Source organism: Xenopus laevis, chromosome 1L (assembly GCF_017654675.1).
Source record: "Xenopus laevis strain J_2021 chromosome 1L, Xenopus_laevis_v10.1, whole genome shotgun sequence".
In the NCBI taxonomy this organism is placed as follows: domain Eukaryota; kingdom Metazoa; phylum Chordata; class Amphibia; order Anura; family Pipidae; genus Xenopus; species Xenopus laevis.
In genome coordinates this window covers 160,947,438-160,975,037 of record NC_054371.1, presented here as the reverse complement: position 1 = coordinate 160,975,037, position 27,600 = coordinate 160,947,438, and the positions used below count along the sequence as shown (strand labels likewise).

The following is a 27,600-nucleotide window of genomic DNA, read 5'->3' as shown; positions in this document are numbered from 1 at the left end:
ATATATAAATACATACAAAAATGAACCAAGAAGTCATCCAAACATCAATAGAATCATCCCTCACAACATATATCCAGTAGGGCATTCTACAACCTCACTGTCATTACTTTGAAGAACCACCTACACTGATACAAATGAAAGTTCTTTTCCTCTAGTCTAGGTTGCCAGCTATTCCCTTTCATGAGACTGCAATCTCATCCATGCCTCACACTCACCAAACTTTATTTTGTACATTATTTGTTGCGGATTTGACAAGGCAAACAATATTGGCAAAAGTCTTGGATATCAGTAGTAGTCGATCGGAGAGAATGGAAAATTTTTTATCAGGTGTCTTTGAATGTGCTGAACATTGGCAAAATGTTAATGCCGAATTGTTATCTAGAGGTAGAATTCTATTGTTTCTACCTGCATATCTGACAATTCAACTCATAGGGGCAGATTTATTAAGGGTCGAATTGAAAATTCGAATTTTCAAATTTTTTCTTATGGTCAAAACTCTCAAATTCGACTAGGAAATTATCCAAACTCGATTCAAGTTACCCACACACGAAAGTCCAACCCACAAAAGGAAGGGTTTAAATGTAAATTGCGATGTGTACCAGTGATCAAAATCAAGCATTCTTCATATGTTAATAGTGAGAGGCGACTTCTGAAAACTGAAGGTATTTACATGCCTCATACATATAGCACTGCTTTAACTCTCACATATGGAATTATGGGCAGAGTCATGCAAATCACTCTTTAATGTCTCTGTTTAATAGCACAGATACAGCCTAATAATTAAGAGCCAAACTTGCAGACAGCCTGTCAATCTCTAGAACTTTCTGAGGAAACTGCTTGCAACATGGCTCCTGAGGAGAGAAGACGGAGAGCAGCAAAGCAAAGGAACCATCGTGGGTGTAACCTACCATTTTGCTTCAATGCTGTAGTATAATCAGCATTTCTTTTTAGCAGACCAATCTTAGATTTTGAGATTCTGGTGGTGATTGTCTAGTACTATTTCAGGAATAAAAGAGCATTTTTAATAGACATGGTCTTTTTTTTTTTATTTCATTTTAAATTATCCATCCTATCACACAGTTCTTACCTGAGGCAGGTGACTGAACATTATAAAAAAACAAAAAAACCAAATGATATATCAGTGAAAAGACTCACCAGTGCTTGCTGGTCAACTTCATCGAATCGGATCATCTGGGGCACCAATAAGCCATAAATGTATTGTGGCATTAGTCACCTGATTAGTGCAGTAATAATCCAGTTTATCCACTGTAAAATACTGTAGGTTTTGCCCGAGAGCTACTGAGGGTTATAGAGACTGAAAGTTAGTGACAGTTTCTCAGAGACTAGAATAAAGAAGGCAAGAGCTAAATGATATGTTCACACTTGTGAGTGCACTTCAGCAATGGAAGTTAATCAGTCTGATCACTCAGTGAATGTGAAATGTATAACTGTATCTTAAAGGAAAAATATATTACCCCCTTGGGCCACAAGACATCACCACTTGTGCTCACTCAACACAAACTTGCACCTTGGGGAATGCTGCACTCCACACCAAGTGCCTTCTGCTACTCCTAAACTTGCACATCTGTATGACATGCTACTTAAAGGAGAACTAAACCCCCCACAGTCAGAAGTCCCTGCTGGCCCCCCTCCTGCTCAATGTTACCCCAGAATTGTGTCCACTGTAGAAATACTGACCACTCATGCAGAGTCAGCGGAGAGGAGCTCATGTGTGCTATCTTCCGGCCCTTCAGTAATCTTTGGGTCTTCTTCCCTTCAATTACGGTGCATGCGCAGCTGTTTTGCGAAGATTCCTCCAACTGCGCATGCGCCAATATGGTGCTCACTATTCGAAGAATACTAAAGTGCAGAAGATGGCGCCTGTGAGCTCCGCTGACTCTACATGAGCGGTCAGTATTTCTACAGGGGACACAATTCTAGTGAGCAGGGGGAGGCAGGCCAGACCGTGGGGGGTTAAGTTCTGGTGGGAGTCCTCCCACTGCCATCATAATACAGCACTGAGGAACACAGTGAGCACCCTATTTGTGGGGCAAGTGGTTTGTCTCAGCACTCTAAAACAGAACATTGAGACCTGTGGTAGTGCAAGAAGAGCAGAATGCATTGCGCAAAAACTGGCCAAAGTAAACGTCCCCTGTTAAGAATGGAGGACGTATTGGGTTCATCATAAGCCATTTTGGGTTGGCTTGGATGTATTTGAGCTCTTTCAACATAACCAACGCCAGCACAGAGAGACAGAATTAGTGTAATATTCACTTAGACAGTGGTGCTGATGATTATAAATTATATTATTTCAACTTCCTATGAAATTAATACAAAGAGGAAAAATGGAAAATTCTAGACAGTTTCTTTTTAAATTATGGCTCATGTGTGTCTGTTGATTTGAAAAGTCTTCTGTTGTGCTCTTTGAGTTCTCTTTTAAGAATAATCCCAGAAAATAAAAAGGTCTACAGGCTAGATTTACTAAACGGTTTGGATATTTGATATCAGAAATACAGAGAACTAAACCTACTAACCCCACTACGTATTAAAAGGCACAAAAAGTCTGACCAGGTGCAGTAACCCGTAGTAACCAATATGATGTCTGATATTAAACAGGTGACCAGTAAATGCTTCCTGATTGGTTGCTATGGATGATTGAGATTTGAATACCAACCCCCCAATATTACTTACTATCAAATGTACGCTCATAATCATTTAAGCAATTCTCACCTTCATATCTAAAAAAAAAAAAAAAAAAAACAGAACAAAGTACCAAAAATATACATCATATCTTGTAGACACATTTTTTATTTTATTACTGAACAAAATGGAGTCTGTTGCACTGTGAAAGTACAAGACAACAAAAGGGAGTCGTTTCCACACGTAGACAAAATGGCTGCTTTACAACCACCAAAAAACAAAAGATCCTTAAATCTGGAGCTGGAACACTGGACAGACAAATTGGAAATGTTCCTTTTATTATCTAAAACAAATCAAAAGAAAAAAAATACACTTTGGTCAGACAAAGATATCAGATCTCTGAAATTCCTTAAAAATGATTCTTAACCAAGCCCTTCCAAAGCCCACACATACACGGTGAGCTCTTCTGCATCTTAAGGTAAATCTAAAGACCATTTAAGAAGTATTCCTAGATATCAATTCATAAAAGAAGTCTCTTTAGAAAGCTGGACCAGTGAAGAAAGTACTTTTTTTAAGGTGACTTTTAGCTTTAATAACTGCTTTCAAAAGACATGGCTACTTTGATTGTAGTTCAGTGTCCTTGCACATAGAGAACCTTGCTTAGAAAAGACCTTGGATATTTTTTATTCTAGCCATGATTGATCTTGGTAAAACCTCATCAATATGACTCGCGATAAATCAAGGTGGAACCGCCCCTAATATGACTTTGTGAACTAGCAGATAATCCTGTATGACTGGCCTGTCTCACGCATGAACGTGATAAAAGGCATCCCGTTGTTCATGTCAATGACGCATTGCTTTCTGTCACTTCTGAACCATTTATTTCAGAGCTTGGTAAATATACAGTTGCAACATGACACATACTATAGTAATGCTGCATTCTAGTAGAAAATGGAAATCATGGCATTAGCTGCGATATGAGATAATACACTACTTTATAAACCCTGGTAGGGGAAGAACAAAAGTGAGCGTTGTGTGTTCCAGCCATTCCCTGAATGCCTCAGTTTTCCTGCCTGTTTCACCTGCATTTTATCTCTTTAATACAACTTTAAGCTGATGGTTGGTTTGTGCTGTTTACTCATTATGGTGCTTTGAGTCTTTAGCCACCATATTTAGTGCACTCCTCGGTGGAGTAAAGTTTCAACGCTCTTTCGTGCTAGAGAAAAAGTTGGTTGGTGCATTCTGCTTCCTTTCATTGCCAATCCTTCAAAGAAAACCTATGGAGAAGCCAATGGTTAAATAGATAACATAAGATATAGCTCATATACACAGGATGTTTTTTGTTTTTTTTTTGTTTTTGTTAGAGACAAGCTTTTCTTTGAGGCAATTTTCCATGAGCATAGATGTTCAGTTGCAGTAGTGGCGTTGCGGACTCAGCGCCCAGGAGCAAATATGGAATCCAGTGCTTGGCGCTCAGCAGCTGCCACATTAGGGTGCCACAAATCAACCATGAAGATCACTCTGGGGCCTTCCTCAGCTGAACCTATCAAAATAGAAAGAAATGGCAACACAGTCAGACACCAAAAATGTTTCAGATAAGTAGAAGTCGCTAATGTAAGAGTCCACCAAACGCATGTGTCTCTTTGATTTACACTTTCCATACTTCAAGGGGCTCGGCTTTCCATTTTTCCCCAGCAAGAGCAGTGTTAAATAAGATTCAATGTGATATTTGAAGGATGGAGTTGATTTCTCAGGCTAGGTTCAGGCTTAGGAAGATTAAAGTGTACTCACTAAATGTGAAAAGAAAAAATGTTCTAACACAGAAAATCAAGTACTCAGGTACACACACACACACACACACACACACACACACAGAAGTCAAAAACAATTTTAACTCAGGACCCCCCCCTCCCCCAATTATTTCCCCATAATTTTGTCTACCGAAAAACATGATTTTTGCAAGGTTTTGGCTTTTGAGGTGCAGGTCTACCTTCATTAACAGGTAACTGGCCAACATTCAAATCAGGGCTAAGACCAGAAGTCCATAATTACAATTTACCAATCAACTTGTGGCCATTCTGTGCCAACATCCCAAACGTAGGCCAGCTTGCGGTCATCTTAAAAGTCTAACTGCAGATTTGGCATGGCTGCAGCAGATGCTTCTGAAATTCTCTTTATTTTCTCTGTCAATGCGGGAAGGCTTGATAATCCAACACATAGTTAGGGTTGAGGAATGTGCAGCCATAATTAGAGGTGCAAGGAGATCCAGCATGAATATTTGCGGGAATAAAAACTTATATAACAATAAGAGCCTGAGTTCAAATTTTAGTGGTATTACAGTTTTTTGAAAACCACCATTAAATCATGAATGCTATCAAAAGTAGGAACGAAAAAAGTGCAAAATGATCTTTGACTTCTATGGGACCCCTGGCTTTCTCTATTTGGACATGTTTTGTATTAAATAAAAAAACAATTTTTTTAGAAGAAAAAAGTCAGAATATTAGTAAACAGGCCCCTAAATGTTCACAACTCATCATTACATTTTCAGCCTCTGTGAACAAAAAGCCTTTGTTTTCAGGATAAGCTGCATAGTCTCATCAAACAAAAACTAAAAACAGTTTGGATTCCTGTGGATAAAACCTATGATTTAGACTTCATCTTGCCTGTTATAGAGAAGACATACTAGTCAGGTCTGCATAAATAAACAAAGCTAAAAGGTAACCCTGCAAAGAACAATCAACCTACCTTCATGAAAAGCAGTGTGCAGGAAGGAATCATCAAATAGAAGGCAGTGTCCTTCTGCCCAGCATTGGGGTTCTCCACCAACCACCAGCTCACAGTTGCCTGGGATTCTTAGACCTTTGGTTACAAATAATTAGTTACTACTGTACTTTGCCCATATAATGGCAGCATTATTTTTAGGCAACATGGACATGATACCTCAAAGAGTGGATACAAGGCTAACTTTGATGGAAGTGTGAGATGGCATTACTACACAAAATATATGATGCAGTAAGATGGAGATAAAGAGACACTAAATAACAAACGTTCTGGATAATGTGAAGTGAAAAAGGTTAAAGGGCACGTAAAGGCAAAAAAATAAAATCCCATTTTTACTTTCTTTAATGGAAAAGAAACCTATCTCCAATATACTTTAATTAAAAAATGTGTATCGTTTATACAAGAAACCTGACTGTGAAATTCCCCCTTCATTTACCTGCTCCGACTGCTGTGGATAGTAATTGTCAGAAGTTCCCTAACTGCTCTGCAGGGAAACAGTCATACTTATTAACAGCAGGGGGAGCCCCAGCCTTACTTCCTAGCCATACAGAACTCGAGCAGCTTTGTTTCCCTGTAGAGCAGTGATTATTAATTAGTCTTGGTGTATAGGCTTCTGGCAGAAATTATTTGACTGTTTTGATCATTTATAACGATCCCTAAGCAGCCCAGACCACACTGAGCATGTGCACAGTCTTGCAAAGATGTTTAACAAATTTACAAGATGGTGACCCCGTGGCCAACTTTGAAAGCATAAATCATTTGTTTTTTAGGCTTGTGGTGCAGTAAGTTCATGTTTATGTTTAGTATAAAAATACAGCATTTCTAGCCTTATTCTATTTTACGTTACTTCCCCTTTAAGCACCGTCAACTATTTCCATCCTACTATTTATCTTATCCTAGTAGCATGAACACTTAACGTGATTTAAATTCTACAAAACCGAATCACCTGCATTATGTATGATTTTCATGTATCACAGCTAGCTATGTTTTTAAAGGTAAGCAGCTAAAAACTAGACTTGACAAACTGTGTGGCATATAAATTGCGTCTGATTTCCATGTGATAAATGTTGGTGTCATTCTCGGTCTGATTTCTAAAGCTGGTATGATTCAGTGCACCTTCACAGACCACTGTCATCAACTAGACTGGCTGACTCCATCCAATTGCTAAGGTTCACAAGGCTATAATGAATGTCATTTTCAGCTCATGGTGACCCTTGACAAACCTTTTTATTTATAACGTTCCACATACTCATAAATGGCTGCTTTTCCTTGGCTAAAGTAATAATCCTTAAGGGCTAGTCCACACGGGGAGATAGCGACGCGTTTGCGGTCGCCGCGACCGGCGCAGGCGACAGTTTTGTATGGGCGCCTATGTAAAAACGCCTGTGCTAACCACACGAGGCGATGCGCTTTTCAACAGTCGCCTGAAAAAGCCTGGCGAGGCATTTTCAGGCGACTGTTGAAAAGCGCATTGCCTCGTGTGGTTAGCACAGGCGTTTTTACATAGGCGCCCATACAAAACTGTCGCCTGCGCCGGTCGCGGCGCTTTGTCGCCGCGACCGCAAACGCGTCACTATCTCCCCGTGTGGAATAGCCCTTAGGAAAAATAGTGCCATAAAGCTTCAATCACTATACATTATTAAAAAAAAAAAGAGACAAAAATCGTATTAGAAATAGAAAAAAGGTAAGTGTCTGCAAGAAAAAGAAGAAAAATAAGCATTTAATCTGATTAGTGTGGAAAGACTATTTGATGCTCTTCACCATCAGTTTTTTGCCTTTTAACAAATTTGTTGGTGTATTACAAATACATGCTTTGTTTAATTATTCAGTATATGGCCTTTCAAGCGGTGTGTTCATTAAAAAATTCATAAAGTGTTGTGATAGGCAATCACTTACAGAAACAAGGAGAGCTGACCATTTGATGAAGCATCACTGATTAGTTTTAGATTGTATGACATGCAATAGCAAGCAATATGAAAGAGAATAGTATGGCAGTAAATGAAATGAAAGCAGGAATATGTACTACTACTACTCTAAAACCAAAGCCACCCATCCATAGTTATTTGGGTGATACGACTAGGAATTATGTACCAGGGATCATGTAAAACTCACAATGAGGCTGCAAGGTTAAAAGGATACGGTCATGATAAAACATGTTTTTTTTTACAAAATATATCAGTTAATAATGCTCATTCAGCAGAATCCTGCATTAAAATCTGTTTTTCAAAAGAGCAAACAGATTTTTCTATATGTAATTTTGAAAACTGGCATGGGGCTAGACATGTTGTCAGTTTTGCAGGTGCCCTCAGTCATGTGCTCTAATAAACTTCAACCACTCTTTTACTGCTGCACTGCAAATTGGAGTGATATCACCCCCCTACCTTTCCCCCCAGCAGCCCATCAACAGAATAAGAGTTATGGTGGCCATACACGGGCAGATAAAGCTGCCGATATCGGTCGTTTGGACCAATTTGACAGCTTATCTGCCCGTGTATGGGGACTTCCGACGGGTCTTCCCGATCGATATCTGGCCACGATATCGATCGGGAAGGTTTGATTTTTAACCGACCGACCCGTCGGAGCCCCTTGGCGCATCAAATTAGATCGTTCGAATTACCCCCAATATAGCCGTTAGTGGCATATCGGGGAAAGATCCGCTCGTTTGGCGTTGTCGCCAAACGAGCGGATCTTTGAGTCTATGGCCAGCTTTAACCGGATAACAGTTCCCTGACACCTAAAAATGCTCCCATGCCCCATCTAGAGGTAAATATAAGAATAGCAGTCAATAGTAAAAATCCAAGTTGCGACTCATTCAGTAACGCTATGGAGTAGGAGAAACAATAGCTTATCTAAAAGTAGTTTCATTGTGAAGTGCTGGTTCTTTCTGCAAACACAGGATCAGGCACAATGACCTGAGATGGCTGCCTACACACTAATATTACAACTAAAAAAATTATTTATTGGAATTACATTTTCTTTCATCAAGCAAAACAAATGTATTTGTTTTTGTTCATTCTTTGGGGACAACCCCCTTAAAATGAATTACATTAATTTCCCTTTAAATTACATTAAAAATGTTTACATATTTGAACAGAAAATTAATTAAGGGGATAACAAAAAGCCAGTATAGCTTGATATGTCACACCTTGTCACACAACCTAGTAGGCCTACATGGCCAAAAAAGAAGGATTGTCTAATTTGCATTTACTAGGCCATTCAAGTGATCACTACTAGCCCAAGGCATGCAATTTCAGTCCTTAGATTTATGTAACTCTTGCAACAGTGAAAATAGTGTAAGATGGAAACATTCAGGCAATGAGTGATCTACAAACAGTTAGGCTGTGAGTGACATGGTGTTAGGCAAGCCATTGGAGGAATATCAATATAGAGAAATCAGTGAATTATTTGCATGGTTTTAAACACAACTGTTCACTGAAAAAGTGTTTACAACTCAAGTTGAGTTAAGAGAGCATTTGATACACAGTCTGGTACAGGTAAGGGATCTGTTTTTGGGAAACCAGTTATCCAGAAAGCTATGCGTTATGTGGAGACTTCATTTTATCCAAATAATCAAATTTTTTAAAAATGATTACCCTTTTCTCTGCAATAACAGAACCTTGTACTTGATCCCAACTAAGATCAACTTAATCCTTATTGGAGGTAAAAACTAGCCTTTTGGGTTTAATTAAATATTTAAATGATTTTCTAGTAGACTTGCGTTATGAAGATCCACATTACAGAAAGATCACTTATCCGGAAAAATCCCAGGTCCTAAGCATTCTGGATAACAGGTCCCATATCTGTATATTTTTAGATTATTTTGCTGGTCATACTGGCAAATAGATACTGGTTAGGCAGGTCAAGTGTTTGTCCCAGATCCAAGTCTATAAGCTGGAGGAGCTGAATCAGCAGATATTATTGGATCATGCATGACCAACTTTATAGTTAACACATTTGCCATTTAAGGCAGACATTAGTATATATTAGTGATGCATTTATAACTGTATATATTCCATTTTATAATATACTGCCTCATGGTTGGGTCCCGACAAAAAAGAAAAAAAAACAAAACAGGTTAGTGTTTCTAATTATCACCTATGACATGCATACAAGCCAAAGGCAAGTTAATTAATTATAAAAACCAATGAACATAATGAGGCAAAAGGTTTGCACGGAGATGAACTTTCTAATGTGAACACTCATTGTTCATTGTAAATATTGATTGCAAACCTTGCTCTATTAACCTTCACACAGTGTCCCCAGCTGATGACATTGATGTTGATTGCTCATTTGAACAAGATATCTCATCACGTCTAAAACACAATTTCCTAAGGTCATGATTAGTTTGGACAGAGCTGGTTTGATCCTGAAATGGAAATTGGTAGCACCTTTTAAAACGTGTAAAAAATAAAATGTAGATTTCAAGGAGATAATCCTCTTAATTTGTAAGTAAACTAACCAGTGATGAGTTATCAGTGCCTACAAAATAACAAGCACACAACCAACCAGTTTGAATTGTCTGTGTGCTTCACACTAAACATATAGAAATGAAGGTAAAATTGAGAACCATTTGAAAAGGTGAGACAATTATTAAGAGAACATGGACAAACTCATGGCTGCAAGTCCATCTCCTGAGATCCCAATGTTCCTGGGTTGAGCATATGCATATGTCATGCAGATGTTTGAGGCCCATGGAACTGTAGCTATACTACCTGTACATGGATATCAAAGGATTGTTTATGAAGTCATTCAAATCGTTCATGAAGTCAAGCTGCTACACCACTGGTAAAGATGTAAAACTCCTGGGAACCTGCACCAATTATGGCCAGGTCCCCATGGCAAATACAGATCATGCAAGGACTGCAACAAGGTCCCACACTCATTTCCTAATTATCTTGTGGTACATTCCTTCCCTATAACGCAGCAACTGATGGAGGGCAGCTTGAGATCAGAAACGTTACTTTTTTATGCAACAATCAGTAGCTGAAATACATGAGTTTGTCAGAAAACCTCAGATAAAACATCAAAAAATAAACCCAAAACCCCCAGAAAAAGTAAAAGACTACTTTGCAGCAGTAGAATATTATTTTGCACCATTCACTAGCAATTAAAATTCAGGTCAGGCAATGCAACACATTTTCTATATGCTGGGAGCCTGTTCACAGGCAGGATTCAGCAGAACATTTCAAATTTACACTCGGTGCTGATGAACTGTTAAATCATGGATTGACAGGGATAGACACATGGAATAGGAACTGGATTTATAATATTCTAATGAGAGGAAGAGAAGGTAGGAGATTAAAAAACATTGGGGTGAAGAAGAAAATGATTGGGATGAAGATAAAGAAATGAGAGAGCAAACACATGGATAGAGTAGGATTAGGAAAGGAGAGAACAGAGAATTATAGTACATCTATGTACAGGAAGGTTTAACTGAAGGTAAAAGTAGAAAAGAGGCGTAAATACAGTGGCGTAACTAGATATTACTGGGCCCCACAGCAAATTATTTTTCAGGCCCCCAAAATGTTTAGAGGTTGACTTGTTTCTCCAATATTTATTGAAATTGTATATGAATTAGGGCCTCATGGGGCCCCTATACCTCCTGGGCCCCCCTGCAGCCACAGGGTCTGCTTCCTCTATAGTTACGCCCCTGCGTAAATATATATAGTGACATATGGTCCAAACCAAAGCTAAGAGAAAAAATGGGAGAGCAGGAGGGCAGGAACCAATACTCTGATGGGAGAGAAGGGGAAAAGGATGAAGAGCTTCTCTGAAGGAGGATATGGCAGAAGCAATTCTGTTTCTAAGGACAATACTTTAGTTAATTGTGGATTGTATTTAACAGCTATTCTACAGCTTTAGACCAGGTTCAATTAATATACAAGTTGTTTTAGGTTTTCCAATTTTTTTTGGTTTATGGAGTTTAAATTTGATAATGGTTTAGAATTACCAACGGATGCAGTTTATATTTTTGAGCTTTGACAATGATAACATGCCTTGTATGTTCTGTACTTCACTTCTTTCAATCAACAACTCCACAGCCCTGTGGTAAACACTAACAAATCAAAAATTATAAAGGGCCATATATGTTGTAGACCGCAGTGTGCGAAGTGTAAAGAGGTCATGATCAGCCTTTTTTTTTTTTTTTTTTTGCACTATGTTCTGCTTGTGCACTATGGCCACAGGTCACTGCAGAGCGCAACGAAATGAGGCTAGCCCCATGAATTGAGAACGGTCTTCACTAAGCAATGCTCTATTCAAAAACAGTGTGCAGAGGGAGGTATGTAGGTGTCCCTCGTTCAATCCCCCTATCTATTCCTTAACTTGAGAGTCATTCAGATGGACAAGCAAGGGAGCGGCAGGAGGTGCAGGCCACAATGGGGCCCTGACCCTATGACAGGTGATAAGGACAGGGCTCGCCTTCTGACACTGTGCTCTGTCCCTCTCATTGGATTGTGCAGTTTTCCTGGGGTGCAAGTGCTTGTTAGGATGAACAATAAGGGATTTGCTCTTGTGCTCCTTAGAGCTTTAGCACTTGGGGAAAAATAAAGGACACCTCCATTTATGAACTCTTCTCAAACAGACTTCTTATGACCAGACATAACAATGTACGAGAACAAAAATGTGGCTGCAGTTGTGTAGGAAAAAGAATAAACTAGAAGGGAAATTGGTGAGACTTCCAGTTAAGAAAGGAAGCAATGTGGGCAATAAAACCTATAATGAACCTAGAGAGTGGATAGCGGGTGTAGGATTGAAGAGTGAAGATAATGGGTGTTAAGGTGCTCTGTGGGGAGCTTCTTGCTTGTCTGAGGAAAGGCAAAGAAATAATGACAACTGTGGAGGGGAAATAGCCATTTTATGCAGTCACAGACCCTTGCTAACATTGGGGAGGCATTTTCCACGATATATAGGACACAACAGCAATAATTATACAGTAAAATACAACCTTCTAAAGTATATTCAGAGACTGCCATAAAGGGTGATATATTATATATTTAGTTGCAAAAGCCTGTGGTGCCTTCACATGTTTATGGAACTCTCTTCTAAAATCCTTATACTTTTCTCATTCATGGAGAAGAAAAAAAGAAACTTACCCAGATGGCATCTTATCCTAATGTTAGTTGGCCCATAATGTTCTGTGATGACGGTTCCTGGAGTTAGGACAGATATACAAGCATTCCCAAACACATTGTTGCTAATGAAGGTGCGGAGGTTCCCAAGCAAACGATACGTCCGTGGGCATTTCTTGCAATTGGCAGGGATGGTCACACCTTGGTTGACTAAATAAAAGGTGAACCATTCCCCACTTGGTGTGCTGTTTATTTTCCAACCCTGGGGAAGGCTGCAGTTTGAAAAGGCTTTGTAGATTGCTTCAAATTCACTAAGTATTGTGGCAAAGTTCTGCTCTAGCAGTTCCACGTCATGCTTTTGGGCATCCCGTGGAAAATAGGGCAAGGTGGGTAAATCAGGAAGGAAGAAGACTTCTGGTTTTTGTATTGATGGCCTGTTATTTAAATACCGACCTTGTTCTCGAATGCCCTTGTGGATTCTGCCCATGCCAGACCAAGAGTACCGCTTGGCGTATTCCTGCAGATTGTGATAAAGTTTTTGATTCAGTCCATCGTTATGGGTGCAGCGTACACACTCACGCGAGTGGCAGTAAGCAAACCCGTTCTGCAAGCCTTTGGCTTCTGAACTCTGGATAAGTAAATTCACAGTGGCAAAGGGAGAACGGGGTTGGTCCTTACCAACTCGGTAACAGTACCATGCAAACAGCAGCAAGAGGCAGATCACTGTGGTTAGTGCAAGGGAGTTGCAGTCACGCACAGCTTGGATGCAACCAGCTATCAAGTCACGTAGTCCATTCAGCAAACAGCTCCAATCAATCAGCCACTCTGCAGACATCTTTATCCAGCCGCGGTCAGGTTTGTAAGATGGTGCAATGCAAAAAGGACTGGAAGTTCTAGGAAGGGCCCACACCATGCGGGTTAATATGGATGAGTTGGTGAACAAGACAACATGATTCTGCCTGTTCTCTTTAGACATCTAAGCAGTGTGTTAGTGGCTAGAGAGTGTTTGGTGCTGATCTCTAAAAATGCATAGGAAGACGTGGGACCATACAGATTTCCGGGGTCGGGTTTTGTACAGGACGTAGCAATGTGTCATCACCGGTTTTACTGCTATCCACTGAGGAGAGGTCATTCTGAAGAAGACTGCAGGCTGACTAGATCTGTTGAAAGTAAACAATACTGACAGTTTATTTCACTTTTTCCTTAAGGAAGAAACACTTTTTCATTACAAGAGGAAATCTTAAGAGGAAAAATGTTTTATTATGCTCTTTAGTTTCATGATTCAGCTTCTAATAAATAATAGGTTGGACGGTTATTCACATCATTTACCCTCAGCTGTAAAAAGCCTGCTTAAAGTGGCGTTAACATTGTACAATAAACAGTGATTAATACAGTGTATGAGGGTATAATGAAATAGAAGTAGTATGCTGCATAATGTGTGTATAAAAGTCTGCCCACAGCATACAGTTTTTGTTGCCTGGGAAAAATTCCTTCCGGACTCTAATATGGCAATTGGTTATGCGCTCAATTGCAGCCTCCCCTCGCCGGCTGGAACACTAGTGCAAAGAGCGCAATTCAAAACCGGATATTCGGCACTTAAAGGTACCAGGATTGTCTTTTTGCGGCCCCTGGAAACCTATCTGGCGCTGCTGTCTGAGGCGAGTTGCTCAACTCGCCTCATTGGCGGAACGTCCCTGCCCCTGCGTCAACTATTGTTAAGTTTATGTTGTTTAATTTTCTTACTTCCTACAGTGGGATCAGAGGGAGAGAATTCTACAGCTTCAGAGGTTTTGATGTAACAAAAACAAGTTTCCACTAGATAGAACCTCCTTTCTTCTAATCTCTCGGTATGTCATTTTGTCTTCTGTAACCAGCTACTGCTGAAACAGCCATTTGAGAGCTACTTACAGTATATGGTCTCCTTATATATTTATACAAAGTGATCATATGCCTGTTAAAGCGGGGTTTCCTTTAAGTTATCTTTTAGTATGTTATAGAATGGCCAATTCTTCCCAACTTTCCAATTGGCCTTCATTTATTTTTTTTTATAGCTTTTTTTTTTTTTAAATTATTTGCCTTTTTCTTCTGAAGCTTTCCAGCTTTCAAATGGGGGTCACTGACCTCATCTAAAAACAAATGTTTTGTAAGGCTACAAAGTTATTGCTACTTTTGATTACTAATTTTTCTATTCAGGCCCTCCTCTATTCATATTCCAGTCTCTCATTAAAATGAATGCCTGGATGCTAGAGTAATTTGGACCCTACCAACTGGATTGCTGAAACAGCAAACCGGAGAGCTGCTGAATAAAAAGCTAAATAATAAAAAACACAAATAATAAAAAATGAAAACTAATTGCAAATTGTCCCAGAATATCAGTTTCTACATCATACTAAACATTAATTTAAAGATGATCAACCCCTTTAAGTGCCTCATCAGAGTATATAATCCAAAAGTTTCTGAAAGCTTCCATACACCTAATCAGCTTCCTAGTTCTTCTTTTGAGTACTACATGTATAAGATGGTGCCCTACCAGTACTTTGTAAAGGGAAATAATTACTGTAGTCAATCGAGACCCCTTTTAATACAAGACAGATTCCTTGTTAGTCTTTCCTGCCACTGTATGGCATTGCTTGCAACAGGTAAATTTAAAGATCCACAAGGTCTTTGTCCATCAAGGAACTGCCAACCCTATTAAGAGTATAAATATGTTGCATAAATGCAAGAATTAACAAATGCAAGAATCCTCTCACTGGAGCTCATTTCTAAATTCTGGACAAATTAGCACCTGGGCAGTAACCCATGGCAACCAATTGGAAGTTTGCTTTCATTGTTGTACCTGCAGCTGGCTGAAAAATATCTAATCACCGATTGGTTGTTGTTTATAAATGAGCCCGCTGTCTTGCCCGACAGAACTGGCTCCTGCATTTCAATGTTTCCAGTTAATTGATTGACAATTAACGAAATCTTTCTCCTGCACAATCATGGATGTTGAACCCAATAAAAAAAATAACATCTTTCTTCCTCTTAAAACCTCATACTTTCAAATGATCTTCCTATATACACCCATCAAGCGCTGCCCACTAAATGCTCATATTATTCCATTAGGAGCGGAGGAGTTATACATGAACTTCTGCACTTTAACACCCACACATACAATTTTGGCCAGCAAATGCATCCGTTGTACTGGCAAACAGACACAATTAAGCAACGAGCATTTTTTCATCATAGTATGCCTTTAATATTAAAACAAAGAAATAATAACACTACATCTATGATAAGATTTTGTTCCATTTACAACCAGCTTGCACTGTATATATTTAGAGACTTACAGCATAGATGTTAAACAATTAAATCTTGCGAATTCCATCTTTATTACTCAATTCTGAATTACACAGTATTAAATGATATATGGGTTTCCTACTGAGCTAGCACAAAGAGAACACATTAAAATAAAATACAGCCCTTCTATCCACTTGTATGCATGATAATTACAATAAAATGCATTATTAACAACCAATTTGTTTGTAGATTTACAAGCGCCTGTCTCTCACATCAGCCCACACAAGCAGACACTCAAATGTCCCGGCAATTATAAAATGAATATCAAATACTTGCAAACAAAAAGACAAAGAGAAAAAAAATATATAAATATATATATTTGACACCAAAGCAACAACCCAATGTTGTAAAAAATGAATTTCCACAAATTATGCTGCAAGTTTTAACAATGGTTTATTACCTACTGCTTCTACAGAAGTAACCGAATACTCTATATTACTACACAGTGCTACAGAATTCTGAAGGCCATGTAGACATTTAAATGGAAACTACTGCAAGTGTGGAAAAAGGACGCTACCACTGTGCCTTTAAGTTATACATACAAGCAGTCAACTAAAAGGGGAACATAATGTGCCACATCTAATATATATATATATATATATTTAACCATGGACTTGTGTTATGAAATCTCCCATTCATCACAATGGCAATTGTCTTCACCCACATGGCACAGTGGTGGATTAAAGGATTAGAAAATTCTGACACCCACCTGTCACTTACTAAACACCAATTACTCTGCAGAGAGCTACAGTGATGTCTGATGTGATATGAGATCCATTATCCGGAAACCCGTTATCCAGGAAACTCCCATAGACTCCATTTGAATCAAATAATTCAGCCTCGACGTCAATAGTTACGATCGAAAATTTTCACCAAGATTGCGAAAATGACGCTCATTGGGGTATATTTATCAAAGAGTGAAACATTCATTTCTACGGGATGAACTTTCACTTTCACCCATTGATAAATACTCTTTTAAAAATGCCATAGAAATGAATGGAGAGTGGCTGTAGAGGACTGTGGCCATCTCTAACTTCACTCTTTGATAAATATACCCCATAGACTCCAATGGGTGAAAATTTGTTGCGGTTCAAAAAAAATTGTCTCCCAATGCATTTTCAGGTGAAACGGGTCAGATTTAACTATCACTAGTGGCCAATAGAAAACCAGTGTTCTATTTCACTATCCTCGTGAAATGCTGCCTCAAGGCAGAAACACCATTATAAATGCTATACGAACAGTATATCCATAAGTATACCAAAGGAGGCACACACAGCCTAATGACTAGAACATATAAAATACACCAGAATAAGCAATTCAACATATCTTGTTTTTTATTACCACTATTGACTTGTATAATGGAGGATATACTGCTTAAATTTTTGCATTCTTCTAAGTAGCATTAATGCCTAAGCCTGCAGTTTTAGCCTTGCCTAAGCATGCATTAATTCACTGGCAGGTTTCAAGATTTAAAGTGCTTATCATCCCATAACAAAAAATCAGAACAGACACCAGGTAACCCCCCAAGTGCAGCTGTGATCAGACAATTTTAGAAGTAGTTGTCACGTTACAGTAATTGCATCTACATCCGCTCCAGTTGCATTTCGGCGGTTGCCTCTTTCCCACCGCCAGCATCGGACTGGGCAGGCAGGAACGCCAGGAAAAAACCCGGTGGGCCCAGGCTCCCATGGGCCCCCGTCGGTCCAGCCCCCTCCCCCGAACTCTCGGGACCCCCAAATAAAAATGAATCTATGTATTGCGCATGCGCACCAGGGTTTGCGCACACACGCCTAAAAAGTTTGTACATGCGCACAGGGAGGGGGGCCAGTATAGTAACCCGGTGGGCCCCCCATGTCCAGTCTGACCCTGACAACCGCCTCATGTAATCATGTGCCTATTGATGTAGTGCAACCCTCCAACGCTGCACTGAAAACATGACCCAAAATTGTACTTTGCATGCTGCACTGCACATGTAAATATAAAAAGACATTGCACTGCATTCATGAAAGTCCAATAGTCTTGTGGAGTATGTAATAAAAGGTGCAAAGCTTGTTACAGGTCTAATCACCAACAGCAACCAATCAATGAATAGTATTTGCTGGTCATCTGTTTAAAAGCAACATCTGGTTGGTTGTTGTGGTTTACTTGGACCGGGCAAACGTTTTCTTGAAATAGGGATTCCAGGTCAACAGGTTTACCATTTGGTGGTCGCCTGAACCAACTGCATGCATTCTATGTATCTCCAGCTACATGGAAGAAAGAAAAAAACTACTGAAATGAAATAACCCAAGTATAAAATTGCTAAATTACAGTGATAGAACAGGAACAGAATATGCAAGAAGAGAAAGAAAGACTCTTACCGCTATTTCTTTTTCTTGGAGTCTTTACATACTAGTGCACAACTTGTTGGTACTATGTTTCCTTTCTTGGCTTGGCATGTAGTCATCTCTATGGACAAAAGCTCCCCTCCTCTAACTGGAGACTTCAGCATATGTGTGCAGCCTAAAAACAATACAAAACTGAAAATATTACCTTGTGGAGATAAAGTGCACTGGTATTTTACAACGCATTGAGAAAAAGCATAAAAAAGCCTAACAAAACCTCAGTTATCTTTTCTTTCACCCACATTTAGTGGGAGGCAGCATTTTTTTTATGACATACATCAACCCACTTAGTTTCCTCTAAAATAAAGACTTGTTTTAAAGCTTCACATTTAGTTATAGATCATTCTATACAGCGTACAAAGCTGCAACCGATTACAGGTATAGGACCTTTTATCCAGAATGCTCGGGGGGCCTGGGTCTTCCAGGATACGGGATCTTTCCATAATTTTGATCTATCTACCATAAGTCTAATGTTGTTTTATTGTTACAAGAAAAAGAAAATAATGTAAACATTTTTTTAAAGCATTTAATTGAAATTCTAGTCTATGGGAAATGGCCTTCCCATAATTCGGGGTATTCTGGATAACAGGTTTCTGGATAACACATCCTATACCTGTATAAGCAGAGAAATAGGTTACTGGTCTACTTTTAGGGGAAGGTACATGTGAAGCAGAGCACTGCTTTATGCATAGGCCCCTTGCTACATATCTAGCACTTGGTCTTGCCCTGTGGTAAATGAGCCAGTTTCAGACAAACTGCAAAAAATGTATGATTTATGTCTTTAGTCTGTAACAGTTTACTGTATCGCAGCCTTGTTAACTCATTAAGAACCCCACTACCCTTTTTCCCAGTCCACAGTCTGAATTGAGCTTGAAATCTACATTTAAAAGATTTCTAACTTATTGTTAGAAATAAGACAAACGAAAAAAAAAAAATGACTATCCACTTGTTTTATGGTTTTACTTGTACTTTAAAAATGTAACAAAATATCAGTGGTAACATAAATAAGTAAATCTCCCAGACGGCTGCTTTTCTGCTAGTAGTGGAAATCACACACTCAAGCTGATTTATGTGGCTATAAATTGTTCTTTTACATCTCTGCACCTACCCACAGAGTCCTCACGACCCACGTCTGCCTTTAGCAAAATTAACACTTTACTTTGCCACTTACCTTGATAAAACCTCAGGACAGAGGCTACCAATAGTGAACATGGTGTGGGAAGAACTACGACCAATAAGAATTTGAAATTCAGAGGTGAATGTTTATTTGCCTGGATATTAATGGATCAAAAGCAGGGTAAATTTACAACCATATGTTCATACTGTATCACTAGTGTCCTGATAGGTTTTTGGAGTGTGGAGGGAAACCAGAGTAGCGGATAACAGATCTTTCCATAATTTGGATCTTCATACCTTAAGTCTTACAAAATCAAGTAAATACTAAATAAGTCCAATAGGCTGGTTTTGCTTACAATAAGGATTAATTACATCAAGGACAAGGTACTGTTTTATTATTACAGAGAATTTTTTTTTTTAAAAAAAAACTTGGGTTATTTGGATAAAATGGAGTCTAGGGAGTATATTTATCAAAGAGTGAAGTTAATAGTGAAGTTCCCCCACTAGAGTGAAATTCCGCCACTCTCCATTCATTTCTATGGGATTTTTATAAGCTTTCACTTCACCCATTGATAAATACGCCTTTCAAAATCCCATAGAAATGAATTGAGAGCTGCGGAATTTCACTCTAGTGGCGGAACTTCACTCTTTGATAAATTTACCCCTATGGGAGATGTCCTTCACTTAATTCAGAGCTTTCTGAAAAATGGGTTTCCAGATAACGGATCCCATACCTGTATATTATCCAGAAAAACTTGTTATCCAGAAAGCTCCGAATTATGGAAAGGTAGTCTCCATTTTATCCAAATAACCCAAGTTTTTAAAAAACGATCTCTGATAATAAAACAGCACCTTGTCTTCGATCTCAAATAAGATAATTAATCCTTATAGGAAAAAACAACCTATTGTGCTTATTTAATGTTTAAATTATTTTCAATTAGACTTATAGGGATACTGTCGTGGAAAAACATGTTTTTTTCCTAGCTGGAGGCAGCTGGGGAATTGACAATATGTCTAGCCCCATGTCAGATTTCAAAATTGAATATAAAAAAATCTGTTTGCTCTTTGAATGGATTTCAGTGAAGAATTCTGCTGGAGCAGCACTATTAACCGAGGCGTTTTGAAAAAAAACATGTTTTCCCATGACAGTATCCCTTTAAGGCATGAATATTCAAATTACAGAATGATCCGTTATCTGGAAAACCCGAGGTCCTGCGCATTCTGGATAACAGGTCCCATACCTGTATATTTATAATTTTTTTTAGCTGTATCAGTCACATTGGCTGTTAAGTTAATATTACAGTATGTTTTTTTAGGGGACCAGAAACAAAATCTTGGAATATTTCAAATAAGGGAAATACAATATAAATTATATAGGTGGAACCACAAACAAATGGAATGGGGATGTAAAATTGGAGGTTTCATTGTACAGGTATGGGACCCTTTATCCAGAATGCTCGGGACCTGGGGTGTTCCAGATAACAGATCTTTCCATAATTTAGATCTTCATACATTAAGTCTACTAGAAAATCATGTAAACATTAAATAAACCAAATAGGCTGGTTTTGCTACCAATGGGGATTAATTATATCTTAGTTTGGATCAAGTACAAGCTACTGTTTTATTAATACAGAGAAAAAGGTAATCCTTTTTAAAAATGTGGATTATTTGATTATAATGGAGTCTAATTCGGAACTTTATGGATGACGGGTTTCCGGATAACAGATCCCATACCTGTATAGTAACATCAGGCTGCTAAGTTCTTCTTCTACCCTCTATTTACAAAATCTACTTTAGTCTCCTTTATACTCTTTGTACTAATACTTCCTTTACCACAAGCACAGCTGAACCTGCTTCTTAGCAAGACCCATTTCATCCACAGCTCTAATATTATTACTCTCACGCTAAACAAGTCACTTTCACCTTTGGAGTATTTGAAATATGTCTATTAATGTCCAAGACATTTTTTAATTATATGCTCCACAAAAACTGTCCTTAATAGGATAGATTTTTGGTCTGGTCTCGGTTAGGATTTGGCTTTATGTGTAGCAGATCAAGTTAAATCCTAATCTGTAAAAGCGTTTGACAAGTGTAAACTGTGCAGTCTGATACTGTATACTTTCTTCTACTCATGGCATGGGACAGCTCTGACTTTTGTAGCTAAAGAAGCTTGATTAGTAATAGGATAAATCAGGTGAAAGTTAGAATGATTTAGTAATGGCCCGAAGCAGCGATCCCCAACCAGCAATATGTTGCTCACAAGCTACCAGTCCACATAGGGGCTACCAAATAGCCAATCAGAGCCCCTATTTTGTTCCACCCAGAACATTTTTCATGATTGTGTTGCTCCCCAATTGTTTTGAAATATGAATGTTGCTCACAGGTAGAAAGCTGGGAGATGCCAGGCCTAGAGGAACTGTTTTAGACAGTTTCTGACCGGGAATGTTGGAAAGTAAGCTCAGCTGATACCCAAAAAGGTGTCCTTGCTACAGAGCATTATCGGTTACGTTATATATTCACACGACTCTTTGACAACATATTATTCTGTGTCCTGCATTTTTATGCTGCTCTTGAGTACGATTGTTTCGCATAAATAAAAAGGTTGTTTTAACAACGTAACGTACTGCTATTTCAGGAATGCAATGTCCTACACTGTTCCTTATACCATGTAATCAATACACATTTTCTAGATAGACAAACAATTGCACTGCAGGTCGATGAAGGAATAATTCAGACGTGGTAACACATTTCATGCCGATAGAACATGCCGCTCATAAAGAAACACACAGACAATTTGCATCTTTGCAAAGCTACCAGGTACAGTGTACAGCCAGCTGTGAGGCACTAGTTTACAGGGAATGTAAAGGCAGAGAAACAAAGCTGCTGCTTTTGATTCTACACATAACAAGCAAGCACTTTATCATGCAAATTAATTTTTCCTCAATTTGCATAATAGAACAGCTCTGTCTCTTTCAGCCTTCAAGCCAATGTCACAGGTAATGTATCTGTCACGACCAGTGATGGGGTTTTTTTTTCAGTCCAAACAAAAATCATAATTGCACGGCTGGGGCTGAAAACCACCTTTTATGAGGGAACAGGCAGTTTCCATTGATGTAAAATGACATGCAGCCACTGACAGGAGTTGGGACTTTCATTGCCAACTGAAATACATTCTGTACAACATTGGCCTAACTGAAAGAGCTTGTGGTCACCTTGCTAGCATACATGCTCAGTGACTACATTGACTAATAAATGGAACAATATGGAATGTCCTAGGAAAGGCTAAAATTAAGTTAGCTTTATCAGAAAGGTCTATATAAATACACCAGTAAACCCTCAAAGTAATGCTGCTCCGAGTCCTCTGTCAAAAGAAACACAGCATTTCTTTCCTTCTATTGTGTATTATTATTATTAACATGTATTAATATAGCGCCAACATATTGCATAGCACTGTGTACACATGGACTTCTTGTTTTCAGCATAAACCTCCAGGGCTAGGGCTTGAGCATGCTCAGATTGCTCCTCTCACCTCCCTGCTGTAATCTGAGCCCAGAGCTATAACTGAACAGGGAAACTCAGGCCGGATGTGATGTCACACCAAGTGAATATGGCAGCTCTTATCCTAAACAAACAGAGAGCTTCTCGAGCTGTTTACTCAGGTATGGTAAAGCATTCTACAGAATAAATATAGTGTTATATCTTGCACTATTGTGGCTAATCTATTGACAATAAACTGCTTAAGTACCTTTCCTTCTACTTTAAGTATGGTTTTTTTCAGAGATGCATACATTAGGCAGAAATCCTAAATTGCAAGTAAAAAATGTCACCAGTCTGACCATCCTACCCCACGAGATAAATAAAATATCCTTAACTTATTTGGGATAATGTTAATTTCTAATTCTCACTAGTAATAGTGACAGATTTGTTAAACGAACAAAGACATAGGGGCAAATTCACTAAGCGCCGAAGCGCCGAACGCTAGCGTTACTTCGCTAGCGTTTGGCATTTTCGTTACTGCGAAAATTCACTAACGAACGCTGGCGTAGTTTCGCTAGTGTTACTTCGCACCCTTACGCCTGGCGAAGTTTCGCTAGCGACGTAACTACGCAAATTCACTAACGCGCGCAGTGTACTGAACGCTACCTTTTACGCTAGACTTTCTTCGCCACCTCAGACCAGGCGAAGCGCAATAGAGTAGATAGGGATTGCTTCAAAAAAAGTCAAAATTTTTTCTAAGTCCCAAAAAACACTGGCGTGTTTTCTACATTATGGGTGATAGGCTGAAAAAGATCAAAAATTTTTTTGGGGCTCCCCTCCTTCCCCCCTACATTTCCTGACTCATGGCAACTTACCTAGACAGTGGCACATGTGTAGGGCAAAATAAAATTTTTATTTAATGTTTTGAAGCTTTTCTAGCCATTTGTAGTGCTGATACGTATTCCTCCATTGAAATTTGAATTTGGCGCCGTATGCAAATTAGCCTTCACTAGTGTAACTTCGCTTTACTTAGCGAAGCAACGCTAGCGCAACTTCGCAACCTTACGCTACCCCTGAGCGCAACTTCGGATTTTAGTGAATTTGCGAAGCGCTGGCGAAACTACGCCTGGCGAAGTGTGGCGAAGTGCGGCGAAGTTACGCCTGGCGCAACTACGAATCTTCGTGAATTTGCCCCATAGAGGCAGGGCAGGCAATATATGATTACAGCCGATATATTTCAATACCGTTAGTAAAAAAAAATAATTTGGGTTTCATGTTTAATTTGATAAAGGACTTTTATTACACAGCCTATGTCTGGGTTCCACAGTCTGGGCTCCCCTTTAGTTATTCCAGTGTCTGTATGTCTTCATATAGGGAGGCGTATCCAGTATTGTGATTGGTATATGTATGACTGGCTACGGATTGTCACTTACACCCTGATGCTAATGCATACATTATACATTTATATAGTCCATTAACCCTTCATCTGCCTCTCAAGCCATTAACCTTTTAAAATGAATAAAATTAAATAAGGGATCCAAAAAATGAAAACCTGACAGCTCTAAAGCCTCACCTTTAGGGTATTTGGTGTGAAATGTAAATATGCAGCATTGCTCCTTTAGCAAAAAGAACAAATTATTCATACTTATTAAGGAAAGCAATTGCTATCACTGTGGTCATGGTGAGGCTTATCCACAAAATGGTTAAAGGAATTTGGTTATGATTTACTACAAATAATTCACTGTGACTCTACCATATAAAAAATTTTTCCAGAACCAACAAGTGTATTTTTTTTAGTTGTAATATTGGTGTGCAGACAGCCATTTCATGTGATTTGCCTTATCCTGTGCTCTCATTAAGAGCTAGCACTTCATGATGGAACTGCTTTCCATCAATGTAACTGAAGGAGTCAGAGTCAGACTTGGATTTTTACTACTAAGTGTATATTTACCATAGAGCTGTTACCTTGTGTCAGTGAGCTGATATCTTATTATATTCCCATTGCTCTGCTGATGGACAGCTGGGGAAGAAAGGGAGGGGTGATATCACTCTAACTTGCAGTGCAGCAGAAAAGAGTGAATGAAGTTTATCAGAGCACAAGTCACATGAATGAGGGCATCTCGGAAACAAACAGCATGTCTAGCCCCATGTTACATTTCATAAATAAATACAAAAAAATATGTTTGCTCTTTTGAAAAACAGATTCCAGTGCAGAAGTCTCCTGGAGCAGCACTATTAACCGATGCGTTTTGAAAATCACGTTTTCCTGTGACAGAATATCTCCTTTTACTTACGGTACTTCCGAATACTTAGGACTCCACTTACAAGTTCCCAACATACATGAACATAGATGGTCCACAGAAATCACGTTTAGTATTATAGGTAATGACATTTTTAATCTCAATGCCTCTTTTATTTTGCGAACAATCTAAAATTCCAGCCTTACCAACTGCCAATAAATTGTTCCTGATCAATTCCATTTCCACACTTATGAAACAATGTTCTGCATGAGGAGATAATCGGGAAGGAATGCTGAATAAGTTGCAATCACTCTCCAGAGTGCTCAAATGAGATATGGAACACTGCTCCTCTAAATGATTATGCAATTAGTCTATATCTTCTATAATCAATAAATATTCAAAGAGGATACAAAATTATAAGTTTTAATTCTATTTCATGCATGCCATATTGCACATGCATAACATGATATGTCCTGCTGGACACATTCTGCCTGATCCTTAATAAATCAGCAAGTCTGGTGCAATTCCCTGCCCCCTCACAAACAAATATGTACAGTATATAATATATAAAAAGAAAACGATAAGTTATATTAAGTAAATTGTAAATGTAATGGCAACTACAATTCAGTTTTTTGTACCACAAAATCCAATGTCATCACAGTTATGTGTTTGCCTAGCTCATGTGCCTGGACACCAGTATTTCACATCAGCTATTAAACATTTAAAAGCAGACGAGCAGCATTATTGTATTTTTGAGCTAAAATATGGATATATAAAAATGTAGAGATTAAAAAGTAAAGTTAATGGTATAATAATACATTATCAATTCATCAAAACTATTATAGAGGAAACCCAAGCAACCTTTGTAACATTTTTGTGAAGCCTCTTATTGAGTCAGAAAGTAAAAACAGAAGAATTATTAACCTTCCTACAAATCTACTCATCCAACCCATCAGACAAAGCCTGAGATCAATGCTTCCCTTAAGACCGCATATAATTTCAACATAAATTATTTAGTAGGCAGCAAGAACAAACAAAAAAAAATCAAAACTGTTCAACATCTCATCTCTATTTGCTAAAAGGAAAGCAGCAACACAGACAACTGTCAACAATTATAGGCCTGACAATAACTCCCCAGGACATTCAGCATTATGTTTGGTGTACCACAACTGGCAACACAGAGGGACTCCACTAAAGGTGGGGAATAAACAAAATGCTACACAGTTAAAGAATGATAATAAATAAGAAAAGACATGATGGGAAAAGACAGAGGTTGAATATTATCTGTATTGTATGTAAATTTACATAGAGATTGATGGTTGGGCATATCTATCTGTTCATCTGTACAATTGAGAATTAGGTACTGCTTTCTTAAACCCTGCTGCCTATTCATGTCCATTTCTAATGCCTTGCCCACAAGTCACAAATTCTCTGTTTTCCTCTTAGTTTTTTTCTTAAATACCTGTTGTGGTTTTGTAGATGGCAAATTACAGAGGTAGCACATTGATGGTTCATAACTGTTTAATATTTAATTAGGATAGTTAAATTGTAAGGTAAAGTACAGTTCGGTTTATATAATAGTATCCCATGGTGGGCATGGAACAACAGACTTATAGGTTAATGGTTTATAGGCATGTAGTTAATATCCATGCCTAACATGTATATGTATGTGTGTATATGTGTATATGTGTATATGTGTGTATATATGTGTATATATGTGTATATATGTGTGTATATATATATATATATATATATATATATATATATATATATATATATATATATATATATATATATATATATATATATATATATATATATATATATATATATATATATATATATATATATATATATATATATAATCGTTAAAGGATGGACCAGCACTCCAGTTTCAATAAATAATGGTGCTTTTATTCACATCGTGCATCCAACGTTTCGGCCCGCATTGGGGCCTTTATCAAGGATAAAAGTGCTTGTGATGATAAAACAATTTATATACCCACAATACCCTCCAAAATGGGTGTCATCATGACATCATCAAGTTGTGCCATAAGCATTTAGTGCAATTAAATTCACATGATCAAAACATATGATTAAAAATACATAGCTGAAAAGTACATATTAAAAAATACATACTAAAAAATACATATTTAAAAGTACCTTATAATTTTGTGCCGCTAGGTGTCATCAAATTATAGTGATACAATTTCCTTCACCAAATTGCAATGATACAAAACGCTGTGTATTTAATCCCAAAAAAAGGTTAAAAGAACTGTTACAAATTGCTTATGTTGATTCCAGAAACCGCAAATACACTGTAACAGCACCTATAAATAGAAACAAATTTTATCTCAACCATTTGAAACATATGTGTCAATCTTATCAGGACTATGTCTAGTATTTAGATACATATTGTCTATTTTTGTATAATGAAAATCATAAGGTGCTGTTTAGTACAAAGGGAGAAAAAAGCCAATTTAGACTAAAAAACATCCTAAAGATTGTTGCCCATTAAGACCCTTCGGTACCACACAATCCAACTCGTGGATC

The 27,600-nt window shown here is 38.2% G+C and overlaps 1 protein-coding gene across 4 annotated transcripts in view; it reads right to left on the bottom strand.

The window, feature by feature from the left end:
- Positions 1-2,790: 2,790 nt before the first annotated feature.
- asphd2.L (aspartate beta-hydroxylase domain containing 2 L homeolog) overlaps positions 2,791-27,600 on the bottom strand; it is a 44,178-nt gene continuing 19,368 nt past the window's right edge. For 3 of the 4 annotated variants that reach the window (XM_018261196.2, XM_018261190.2, XM_018261182.2), the window contains 4 exons: positions 18,191-18,332; positions 12,516-13,651; positions 5,386-5,499; positions 2,791-4,183 (listed from right to left, as the gene is read on the bottom strand). In XM_018261196.2, the coding sequence (XP_018116685.1) occupies positions 4,074-4,183; positions 5,386-5,499; positions 12,516-13,467 (1,176 nt within the window). In that variant the 5' untranslated portion in view covers positions 13,468-13,651; positions 18,191-18,332 and the 3' untranslated portion in view covers positions 2,791-4,073. Of the gene's footprint in view, positions 4,184-5,385; positions 5,500-12,515; positions 13,652-18,028; positions 18,077-18,190; positions 18,333-27,600 lie in introns of all 4 variants that reach the window. The other variant, XM_041566142.1, reaches the window with a different exon arrangement.